Genomic DNA, 12765 nt, shown 5'->3' on the forward strand with positions numbered 1-12765 from the left:
GAACCAATTAAATTGTTGTATTACCGTATATGCAGCTGGCCTTTATCGTTAAGCTACTCGATGTGTTTTTACGTACAGTCATATGAGCTTCAGTTCATTTTAATTTTACCTGATGAATGGTAGCAACCATGAAACTTTAAGTTGTAAAATGTTTTAAAAGTTTTCAGTTCTTAATATAGTTTATATATATATATCAATGTCAGAAAATCTCAAGTGCCCTGTTTCTCCAAATATGATGTTCAGTTTTCCACAATCATCCACTATCCAAACAATGTTTTGAGATACACTGCTTGTCAGTTAAAGTCAGTTATTAATATGCACTTTTAAAAGCAAAAAGTTAAAACTTTTACTCTGCTATCGTTGTGTTCAAATATGAGACATGTAAATTTATTTTTATGTTTTCTCAGATTTAACAAGAGTGGGTAAGTCAGATGTCTTATTCTTTAACAACTAATAACTTGTCTTGATCTAATCTGATCTAACCAAGGTGTCCAGCTTGGTCTAACCATTACCTACAAGGTGTGTTTTATTTTAGTCACTTGTCACTAGGTAACTGCTGTCATGCTGCTGCATTACTTTTCTAAATTTGGTAATGGTTCTTGACACGTTTTTCCAAGGTGTTTAGATAGTAAGCTTTAATCTTCCTTGCACCCTTTAAGCACCGTTTGCCATCCACAGCACTGATATTCTTCAGAGTCACACCATCCTGGATCCTTTGTGATTGATTTTAAGTTTGTAGGATCCGGAGCTTATAAAAAATGATGCTAAGCTAACAAGACAAATTGGTTTGATACCACATATTTACAATGACTGGTCGAAGTTATTTGCTAATGTCGTGAAGCTTCTTCTTTTCCCATGACTAGATTATATAACCAGTTGAAAATATCCAAGTATGGCAATTTTCAAAAGACCACAGAAGAGATGCGGGAAGCACTACAAAAAAAGCTGCAGCAAGATGGAGTTGACCACTCAACCGACATGACATCTGATGGTCAGATGGTTGTCTCAATAATCTCACCATTAATGAAGCGAGCTCATAGTCTGAGGTACTTGTTATCTGAGGTACTTGTTATCTGAGGTACTTGTTGTCTGAGGTACTTGTTTTTCTGAGGTTGTTATCTAATATGTCAAGACCCTTATGACACTGTATCTCTAAGTTGTTTCCAAGATATAGCCTTTGCGTTTTTAGTATCTAGCCCAAGCCTAGATTTACCAACCACAGCCGCCAGCATGTATTCTTGCATCAATGCAGTGACAGTGTCTTGTGTTGGTAATATTTAGCTTTTGTTTAGCAAATTGTTTAATGCCAAAATGTAGATCTAATATATTATTTGTTTGTTGTAGAGAGGCTGGCGAGATGGTATTTTTAGATGCAAGTGGTGGGATGGATGGGCACCAGGCTCGACTATTTCTATTACTCACACATTGTCCCGGTTGAGGGGTTCCTCTAGGTCAGTCACACTCCTTTGATACGCAATGAAACCCCCTTTTTGATGCTTGTCAAAGAATCAAGCCTCAAAATTTCATTTCGGTGCTGTATGTCGTTATTTTAAAAAGATACCCTTCCACTACCAGATTTAAGTTTTATAAGTCTAGTTTTATTAGTGATCAATCTGAAGATGCACAACTGCCTTGGGTATTTTTTGCATTCAGCCTCCTTCCAACTCACTCTAGTTCAATTCAATTGTTTCAGGTGCTTTTCTTACAACAAGTGAATCAGAGGAGGCCGTGACTATGGGATTAGCTCAACTGAAGCAGCTAGCGGGTGAGACAGGATTCAATTGCAGAGGTTTGTATATAAGTTCAGTAAGTGATGGAGCTATATATTGCCAGGCTTTTGTTCAATTCCAAATTTGTTTCATACCGCCATATCATTGATTGATCATCCACACAGATTTTTCACCTGAATAACATAACATATCCACACCCTAGATCAACCAACTGCATGAATGATGTGTCTTTGCAGGTATTAAAGGGCCGATGGTCTTTATGGTAGATGATGCCCGAGCTGAGCATGCAGCCATAATGTCTACATACCCTGATGCAACAATACTGCTGTGTAGCTTTCATGTGCAACAAGCTGTATGGCGATGGCTTTGGATAGGGGATAACAAAGTTCTATCGAGAGATAGAAATGGGTGTATGGATTTGTTTCGTCGCCTACTATACAGTGAAACCGAAGGAGATTATCTTGAAATGTAAGCTTTCTGTTTCTTTGCAAAGGCATCAAACAATAATCATACTTGTCAATAGGTATTATAATATCATAAACACTTGGGGTTGAGGAATTGTGCTAGCGTCCATTATCCAGCTCCAATGGAATGTTTTTTCTTTTATCAGTGGTGACACTGTCCCTTTGGGGCCAGCAGCTGCTCATTAAGCACGGAGAATTTTCAGTTGAGAGGTTTGGACCTTACGGCAACCTTGCCATCATCATTTCAATTTTTAGAATTTTAAAAGTTTCATTTTTTAACAATCTATATGTTTATTTGAAGCTATGAGACTGATCACAGCTGTTTCTCGAAATATCCCAACTATGCTGCATATCTGGCTTCATTACATAACCGCCGTCAACTTTGGGCTTTGTGTTATCGGCAGGATACGATGACGAGAGGTTTGTTTTTTTACCAAATTTATTTTATAAAGGCTTACCCCAAATAGCATAGAAACCCGCACATCCACATTTTTATTGTTTGGTCTATGTCTTACATGGTTTCTATTCAATGAAAGTAAAGCTTTGTCATTTGCTAGGGGGTAGAAATATCATAGTGAAGGTAATATTTAAAGTAGTATACATCAAGGTACAAGCCTTACTTTGTATCATATCACAATTTGAAGCTGTGTGATACACTCCTCATCAGATATTCTGGAAAAAGGTCTGCATTTAATTGAGGGTTAATTTCATAGAAGCCTGTGTGACATGTGAAAACACTCTCCTTCCCACTCGAAAGCTATTTGGGGCAATAAGACAATAGTTCCTGGTCTCTAGACCATGTCTCAATTCATAACCACATCTCTTTACCAAGCCTTTTCACACTGAGCCGAGTTTTATGCTGCCTTAAAAATCATTGTCATGAAAAGGCCAGTATATGGCACAATATGTGTCTATAGGCTAACCTGGTCTACCGTCATGAGATTCATACACATGTTGTTTGAATCCAGGCTGTTGGTTCTGTTTATACAATGAATAGCATTCCATGTATTTACTTGTAGGCAACAATACAAACAACTTTGTTGAAGCAGCATTTCGCTTGTTGAAGGACTGGGCAGGGCGAGGGCATTTAATGTATGTCATTTGGCTGATTTTTTAATCACGAAGTTTGAGACCGTTATATCTAACCGACTCCTAGATATAGCTCATGGAGGACAAGAGCTCAAGATAAGACGAAAGGAGCCAACCGGGATGAAAGCAATAGTTACACATGTCAGTCATATATCTTATCATTCTAGATTTGACTGAACGGACTTGCTGTTACTCTCTCATACACTGGCAACATTTCTATAATATAAAGAAAAGACATTTCTATATATAATAAAAGAACATAGGCTCATCTGAGCTGGTTTGACCTCAAAGGCCAAAATAGGTCAGGCTCAAGGGTGATGCATTAAAATTAAATGATTGAAAGACTAATAGGTGGATATTATCGAATATCTTGAAGAAGCCAAACTTGTTATCCTAAGGTAAGCCTAAGCTCTCAGGCAGAAACTGGGAGAGTCACCAACTATCCTTCCTGGCACCCCTATTGTGAGTGCCAGCCACTCCACCCGCATTCTGTCTGAAAACGAAGGCTACACAATGCTGGATGTTACACACTTACACATTTAGGAATTGTTTGTATTATACATACATAGGCCTAGCCATAATAAAACTCACAATATGTCACAATCAGTAGTGCAAGGGATTTATATAGCGGCTTATCGCCCACCCTATTTCTGCAAACTTAGAGTGGATATTACTCACAAATCGTGCTCATGCTAAAGTGTATACTCAAGTTATGCCTCCCAACCCAGGTCTAAAACAATCATAAAACTCATGACCGGCACAGATGATTCTCTTTTTTTATAGAAACACGGTGAACAGTATGAAGTTGGTATTGGCAAGACCAAACGTCTCGTACAGGCAGATCTTGGGCTGTGCTCATGCTTCTATGGAAGATGTGGTAATCTTTGCAAGCACATCTGGGCTGTGATGGACAGCAAAGATTTTGGTTCGGGTGTTCACCATTACAAGCCCAGAACAGAACAACGAGAACAGTTGTTCTGGTTGGCAACAGGTAAACATCTGCATACAGAAGTAAAGGTTCAGAATGAAGCTCTTTGGAGCAATTGGTAATATGAGTTTTCATAAGTTAAACTAATTTAATGTTAAACTAACTTATGAGTATAATAATATATCGTTTAGCAGATAAAATTATTTTGAAAGGTCAGAAAGCTAATAAGGGATGGTTGGAGCCACTTCACCCCTGTATAGATAATGAAATTATACATGCAGCTATTGTTGGTGAGGAAATGGTTGAGAATGAGAGTGATACAGGTGCTACTAGGTAAGTACTTGTTTATGAATCCAAATATTATACATACATGTAGCTACATTAAATAATTCAATGTAATGCGGCCGGATTAATTGATGTGATGGACAAAATGTATGCACACACTCTACTTACTACATTTATAGACTGTACGCTCGAAACTGTTCTTTATAAAGCAGGGAGATGTGCTTCTCAGATCTCGAAGTTATTCCCAAGATTACTCCACCTGAGAGAGAAAGATGGTAGGTTTACTTAGAACATATGTAGCGCATTCACTGCATATTTCTAATGACCGAATTCGTCCTTTGTAAACAGAGTGGAAACGCAAAAGCATACATGTATTTTAGCCTCAGCAATTCAATATCCGACTAGCATAAATTTGATTGAGAAATAAATATACCAAACCATGCCATGGTGAAACAACCACAAAACAGAATTATTGAACTTGACATGCACAACCTAGTATTAATAAAATTATGTTATCAATGTAGTGTGTCCACTCTTCTGGTCAGTTAAGCCCTCAATTCTTTGAGTTATGTTTTTTCAAAAATCGCACATTCACAACTCATGCCTAAGCAGACTGGTTTAATATGCAATATGGTGAGTAAATAATATTGTATAATGTTGAGTAGTTGCTCATTGATTGTTCCAATCAGGCGATTGCTACTGCATAGTATATACTGCATGCGAACAATGATGTTGCAATAGTTCAAAGACAAAATTTTTCAATACTGTGTGATGTTACTGTTTAAAATATGCATAACATGTACGTCATATTATTGGTTTATTTTCAAAGGCAAGCAGCTATTGATGCTTTCCACAAGGAGAAGTCAGAGAAGCTGCAAACCAGCTATGAAGCTGCCATGTATGGCCCGGCTTTTGAAACCTTTTTTGAAGGTGGAAGACCCGAACTGCCAGTCAGAAAATAACACTCCTTAATACGCCGTTGGCTTCAGGAGAAAGATACAGCTTTACACAAAAGAGGTGAATTTCAGAGTTGTTCCCAGTCTTGGTCCAGAATTCCTTTGTCGATAATAAGTTTCCAGTCCTTGTCCCGGATTCAGTACAGAAAAAAATTAAAATTCCAGTTGATTCCCATAAAAAAAATTAAGCGATTCTTAGCTGGTCCTAGCCTGTCTTGACCAACTGCTGTTTTTGCGGAGTTGTCTCCCATCGAGCGAAGCGAGCAAAACAACAGTTTGTCACAATGTATATACGTCACATATTGTTAACTGTCAGCTACTTTATAATAATATATTTGTATGACATCACGAAATCATATTTCACATTAGTCTAAGGACTCAGACGTCAAACGGGTGGAGTTGCTGGCACTCACTATCCAACATTTGATAGTGGGCCCCAGCAACTCCATCTGTTTGAAGACCGAGTTCCCAGACTAATTTCTCATGAAAAAGAACAAATATAATAATTCCAGGGCCAAAATCGGTGTGCAGCCAGCAGCAGTGGCGAGGAGAAAAAAACCCTTGGGCACATCTACAAGCCAGCATGGAGGAACCAGAAGAAAGACTGCTGCTGATCACCAGTATCAAAAGGAAAATAAGAAGAGACAACCCGCCCCGCACAGCCTGTCTTTTTGTATGGAAAGAAAGATCTCTCTTGGAAAAAATCACTCAAAGAAATAATATCAGTTAGTCTAATAATGTAAAATAAGCCATGATTTTGTCTTTTGCTTGTAACACACGCTACACACGCTTGACACGCATGTCTGAACTAACACATGGGTAAATACTATAAATTTTCCATAAAGCTTCCATGAACCAATTGCCTCAAATGCTTAATCAATCAATCTTATTGGTCTGTTTTAGTTTACACCTCGTTACCACCAGTTAACATTAGAAACTCACGTCTAAGTTTCTTCGTTTTATGTTTTAGGTGTTGTAATAGCCTATAATGCTCCTACCACTACCTTCCTACAGGTATTGCAGTTGTTACTATTATTTTTCACTTTTTCTTCTCTTCAGTTCTGATGCCTATAATTCATGTATGATTTATTTATCTCTGATGACAATATCTAATCTCCATGCTTGTAAATAATTTTTGCTTTATATGTTTTATTTTTACGTGTATGAAAAGAATACAGTGAACTTCCTGGGTATAAATCTTTTCAAATCAACTCTCTCTCGCATACTGCTCTCCCGATCGGTGACATAATAGAACAGACATCATAGCTGAATGAGGGCATGATAGCTGGTTTGATGTCAGCATTAGTTGCTTGTACAAGAAAACCGACTTCAAACAATTATCTTTAGAAAGATTATGCAGGAGTGGCGATGATTGTGTTTCTTATTAATATTATAACTTTCACGAATGTTGCTTCCTTCTTGGGACCAGCCAATGACCTGAACCCACTAGCTCACACTAATTGGTGTTTCTCGCTTACATACGTGAATTAAGTAGACTTAAAAAACTCTTGTTCTTGCTGCATCTATAACATCTGACTAACTTATCAATTAACTATCGGTATTAAATTGTTACTATGACAATCGGCATAACTTGGTATACACTGACTGAAAAGTCATAAGTTCAATCAGATGATGAGGTGTAAGTTAACTGTGACATGTTTCAAGTTGAACACCGCCTGTAATACCCCTAACCCAACTCCCAACATGTGCCCATATTTTGGAGAGTCACACCTCTTGGGCCATGATTTTAACCACTCGAATTTTAACCTCCATAAGACAATAGAGGGGAGAATTTCATAGCTTTCTGCTCCAAGTAATTCATAAGTTCACACAAATTACACATAATGAGTAAAATTTCTTATTCTTAGGTTTGATTACCATGAGCTTGACAAGATAATTTTTGGAGATACCAGTCATTTTAGCCAGCATTGTAATATTGCTCGAAATTAGAGTGTGCAATGCCATAATATAAACAATAATACCGAGGTATTTACATCCTTGATAATACCAATAAATAGTACAAACAAAGCTAGCTACATGTGCTGTGCATACTGTACTTCATTGTTTTGAACAGAGCCGTATTAGCTTCATGTGAAACTACCGTATACGACACTGGTTTCTATGACGTCATATTACGTGGGACAATTTTAGATGTTCCAGTGCCGACATTGGACAATGGCGACAATGTCCATCTTGGAAAAGTCTTTCCAATGTCACCCTTGTCCCATTGGACACAGCATTCCTGGAGGCTTCTGTTTCATTGTTGTATATTTTATTTTGCCAATCAAGAGTTCATCATCACCATGATTTGAAAACCAACCAAAACCTACCGCCGATAGCGCATGCCAATCTAGCGATGGGCTTAGCTGTACTACTACAAACCTGGCCTTTGATATCGGGATATCGGACAATCGCTCTTTTGTGCCTTCTGCCACGAGAGTTTTTTGACACCACTTTTGCCACTCGCGTACCGCCGAATAAGCGTTTTTTCTATCGAAAGGCAAGTTCGCTGAGCTCTTCATTGGTTTATTTCTCGCAACGATTTGATTGGGCTTCCGTGTTTTGGTAGGTTCAGCTAAAACCATTCTACATAATGTTGGCGAGCTTACCGAATTTTAGTGGTTGTTGAAATGCCTGTGTTTTATTTGAACTCCCTGCCTGAGGCACTGAAACTAGTAGAGCAACACGAAACTGAACATAGAATAAAATATGTGAGATATGATGGGAAGCTTAACTCGTAAGAGAAAAAGATATCTTCAGCAACCATATCTGTGGAAGGTTAATTGTTTATAAACAAAGCAATTAACCAATCCAAAAACTATATTTAGTTGACAAATGAAGGGCTCAGCGAACTTGCCTTTCGATAGAAAAACCCCGAAATAAGGGCCGACATTCTACAATTTGTCTTTGTTCGGCTGGTCTATTAAACAGACGTGCGTAATATAATGACATGATACATATAATATATATATATATAATATATATATAATATATATGTATATAATATATGTATATAATAATTATATACATTATTTGTATATAGACTTTTGCACATTTTTTTAAATTTTGACCACAAACAGCCTAGATTAAAAACTAAATTTTTGCAAGTTAGATTAGCTTGAATGTTTATTAAACGCTAAAGTTTACATTATACAACATCCATGATAAACAACGCATATATGTACTAATTACTCTTCTATTATATATGATAGATTAAATCATATGTAATTAAAAATAAGTTTATTACTAAATTATATGGTATTTAAAATCTAAATCAATAATTATGATATCATAGGTATACGTATTCATTTTAGCTTGATCACGACAAACTCAAGTCGCGATGAACAAAATGCTCTGTTGTAAAACATGTAGGGTACATACTACATAGGTACACTATACAAATGTACGTACTCGATAAGATATAAGGCTCATAAAATTTCAACAACTGTAGAATTTAGTTTATATTGAAACCGCGAGTCCATGATCGCGAGGTTAAGGTTAAGTTAGGTCGAGTCCGAGGCAACTTCTGCTTGTCGATCGTTCACTTGTACCAGCTTGATTCACGGACTACCACTCTTTCTAAATTAGCAGATTGCACTCATTCCGCCTTCAATATCGTGGAATCATTTTTTTTTAATTTTCTAATATGACAATAGTTAGAACTAATGAATTCAACCGAGTTGATTTTGAGACTGTTTCCTATTTTTGCCAGTCATAACGACATTTACAATTACGTCGATTAGGTAGCGGAGCTAAACCTTTTAATAAGGGGCTTTCTAATGTGTTTAATACTAAAATAAGTATAAGCAAAGAAAGGGCAGCTAAATCTTACTGACACAACCACAAATTCATAACCTTTCTAGAGGTGGTGAGGGGTCAGATTACGTTAGGTCCCACACTAATAACAGGCTTTAGACAATTTTGTATCATTTCAAATATACGTCTATAGATGATAGAGCAAAGCTCTTTAGGTCTGATTATCAGAAAGTTTTTTCACCGCAGCAAAATATTTGGCTATTAAATTAATGACATCGTGTAGAATCTTGCTTTACAACATAACCATGCAACATAATATTTATCGAATAATTAAAAGAGAATGAGTGATTGGTTTTCTATTTTTTGTACTTAATGCAAGGTAGACTAACTTTCACCGAACTCTCAGCCAACTTGACTAAACTGACATATTTAATATTGAAACAAATGATGCTGTTTGATGAAAAATCTTCTCGCAGAGCAATTAATTTATATGTAATTCACTAATTCTAAGTGTACAATAAATGTATACTAATTTTAAGGGCATTATTTGGCTATCAAAAAATAATTTTTAGCCTAGCAGCTATGTTTGTCTCTATACTTACCGTATTTGTTGTGTTTACTGTTTAGAGTTGTAATCTCCCTATTACGATTGTTGTCTTAAAAAACTGAATGTGATTATTGTTATGTGGTTAAAGTTACAGTGCAGAAGTGCTACAACATACTAGGTAGTCCAAAGCTTACAAACCAATTTACTAATAGCCAGATTTTAAGCGTTATTGCCAGGCACCAAATAGCATAAGAAAACTTGCACTAGTGGGGGTCCTACCACACAATGTTGTCATCAGAATAGTCACTTTTAAAATCACTGTCGTCACTTTTAAAATCACTGTCGTCACCTTTTTCAAGTTGGTAACCAAAACAACCTCTTTCTTCACATTCGTTATTTTAATACAAATATCCATTCTGGTGGTACTGGGTTGCGTTAAAAACCTGAAACTTGCTCAGCTTGAACTTCTGCTAATCAAAAGCATGGCTCAACCAGCGACCTTCACAAACTTATTAGTGATGTTTGGGAGCGTTGCTGATTACTCCGCGAAGAGTGACAGCCGTCTTAGACGTTTAGGGCTACATTTCTTGTACTGAAAATAGACAGAGATTGTCTTTAATAATCACTGTCAGTCACAGACTTGGAAACGGATTTGCTGTCAGTGTCCTGACATTTCATTGCTGTTTACTTTAATTACCTGGCAGTCTATAAATGCTAGGCCAGATGCTTCAAACCAAATCATCGTGTTGATTTATGGACAAATAATAAGTTAGTAAAGGTACGGCCACACGTAACAAATTTTTGTGTGGTTCTGACCGAAATCACGAAATGAACGCAACACACAGAATTATTCTGTGCTGCTAGAATCGTACTAGCGAGCACGATTCTAGCAGCTTTTGCAATTAGTATAGTCCAAGACACGTATAATGACACACAATAAAAGTATGAGTGCAATTGAACATAGTAGACACGGTGCAACTGCTTAGATTGCGCTATTGTATGTATTCATCGTTTGGACACTATGGCTACAAATAGTTTATTTTTTAATAATAATAAAATTCTTTTTAGCAGCAAAAGTTTTGTAGTAGAACATGTTGCCATCTTTAGGGCAATCAAGTCGGTTGCATCGTATTTACTATGGTGAATTGCCGTGGTATTTTTCTTGCGTGTCGCATTATGTTCTTGGACTATATAAATTTAAAAATTTGCTAGAGTCATGCTCGCTAACCAACAATAGCGCAACATAAACAGTTACATCGTTTGTACTATGTTGAATTGCCTTTGTACTTTTATTGTGTGTCACAATACGTGAATTAGACTATACTAATTGCTAAAGCTGCTAGAATCGTGCTCGCTAATCATTTGTTTAATCATTTCGTCGACGAAATCGGTGGGCATGCACAGTTCAAATAATTCTGTGAATCTCGACAGAATAATTCTGTGAATCTCGACAGAATAATTCTGTGTTTTTCGTGATTTCGGCCAGAACTCCGAACTAACGGAAAATTTGTTAGGTGTAGCCGTACCTTTAGTAATCCTACTTACACAATCATCGTCACCTCGTCACCTACATTGATAAATGGTCGTCTTGTCTGTCACTTTTCAAATATCCCTGTCGTCGGGTCGTCAGAATCGTCACAAAACATGGGAGGACTACCACTACTGCTAAAATCTCTTGCTTTATATACACAATAATTATAAACAACTTAGAATAAACAGATATCTACCTTTTACAGACCAACGATCAATAAATTTTAACATAGAGTGGCTGGCTGAGCTAAGCGTGCAAAGAACATAATTTGGTTTTAACAAAAATTAAACAGTCAGTTACACATATGTAAAAATAAGTAATCCTGTAAGGTATCCATACGCGGTTTTTCACAAAAGAACTTATTTACTACCACATATAAATACAGACAGTGGTAACAACGATGCTCAAGTTTATTAAAAATTTTCTCACTCTACAGTAGACGCTTTTATAACGTAAACCTACTATAACGTAAATTTTATTTCGCGTAAAAAATTTGTATAGCTTTTTTCAAATTATGTAAGAAATCCCATATAAGGTCTTAAAGTAAGCGCAAGTTGTAAAATTTGATTTGAATACCGAAAGTCTCATAGTTCAGCTTAAAATTTTCGTTTTCTCTTTTGCCCATTTTAGAGAGAAAACGACGTATAGGAGTAGCTCTCTATTATATATACATGCACTAGTACTATCACTCTGACGTATTGTGAGAGATCGTAAGGTGTGTTGATAAAGCAAATAGAATAAGTAGCTGTACAATTATTCAGAAATACCCAAAGGCGGTAGATTGGTGCAGCTGTTAGAGAGTCAACCTACCAATCGGAATGTCACGAATCGGAGTCTCGTTGAAATCATTATTTTATCTTAACCTCTAGCCTTGACTTAAACAAATGAGTGGACAGAGAGACACCTCTCTTACGATAGCAAATATATATTTTTGTTTTAATTTATTTTAGAAGTACAGTATTTTTTCCTTTCCACCATAAACCTTGCTGTTTAGAAAGGAAGTGAATAAAATCTGTTTAAATTGACATTAAGATGTGCACTTCTTTTATTGTAAAATTACCGTAATAATGAACCCTAAACCAAGTGAAAGTGGTAAGAAAAAAAGAGAAGAGTTGTCGTTACAAAATAATAATACCACAGCTACTATACAGTCATTAAATTGAAAAGTTAGGATTAGTTTTTCTATTTGAATGGCCAAAGAAATGAGTTTGGGACGGTCTTGGAACAGACTTAGCAATTTACATGTAATTTACTACACATATAGTGTAAAATCCCTACATCGTATATGTTCTTGGGATAGCTTGTTTACATTATGGGAGCATCTTTTGTAATAGCATTTTGAAGCTAATGAAGCATGAACATATCTATTGAATACTGGCAAGCTGTTACTAATGTAGCGCATAATTTCCTAAACAGCGAAGTGATACGGAAAAAGGATTATCCATGCCATGTAGTCTGTTACTCTGAGGATCCTAGTGC

The 12765-nt window shown here is 36.5% G+C and overlaps 2 protein-coding genes across 2 annotated transcripts in view; both read left to right on the plus strand.

Moving 5' to 3' along the window:
* The first annotated feature begins 921 nt into the window (after positions 1–921).
* LOC137390874 (uncharacterized) lies at positions 922–6564 on the plus strand. Its single transcript, XM_068077190.1, has 11 exons — positions 922–1046; positions 1345–1433; positions 1694–1789; positions 1967–2082; positions 3320–3424; positions 4067–4274; positions 4424–4544; positions 4709–4771; positions 5326–5513; positions 5965–6177; positions 6423–6564. The coding sequence occupies exons 1-9, from the start codon at positions 922–924 to the stop codon at positions 5456–5458; spliced, it is 1056 nt and encodes a 351-aa protein (XP_067933291.1). The 3' UTR covers positions 5459–5513; positions 5965–6177; positions 6423–6564.
* A 2671-nt stretch (positions 6565–9235) lies between these two features.
* LOC137389659 (NSFL1 cofactor p47-like) overlaps positions 9236–12765 on the plus strand; it is a 36322-nt gene continuing 32792 nt past the window's right edge. Inside the window, exon 1 of the mRNA XM_068075725.1 lies at positions 9236–9327. The gene's annotated coding sequence lies outside the window, so the exon portion shown is untranslated. The remainder of the gene's footprint in view (positions 9328–12765) is intronic.

This window comes from Watersipora subatra, chromosome 3 (assembly GCF_963576615.1).
Source record: "Watersipora subatra chromosome 3, tzWatSuba1.1, whole genome shotgun sequence".
Classification (NCBI taxonomy): Eukaryota; Metazoa; Bryozoa; class Gymnolaemata; order Cheilostomatida; family Watersiporidae; genus Watersipora; species Watersipora subatra.

Bases quoted from the DNA above. Each gene is read 5' to 3' on its own strand.
- LOC137390874 (XM_068077190.1), top strand. From the start codon at position 922: ATGCGGGAAGCACTACAAAAAAAGCTGCAGCAAGATGGAGTTGACCAC. The intron at 3,425-4,066 runs GTCAGTCATATA...CTTTTTTTATAG, and splicing joins TGAAAGCAATAGTTACACAT to AAACACGGTGAACAGTATGA. The intron at 4,275-4,423 runs GTAAACATCTGC...TTATTTTGAAAG, and splicing joins GTTGTTCTGGTTGGCAACAG to GTCAGAAAGCTAATAAGGGA.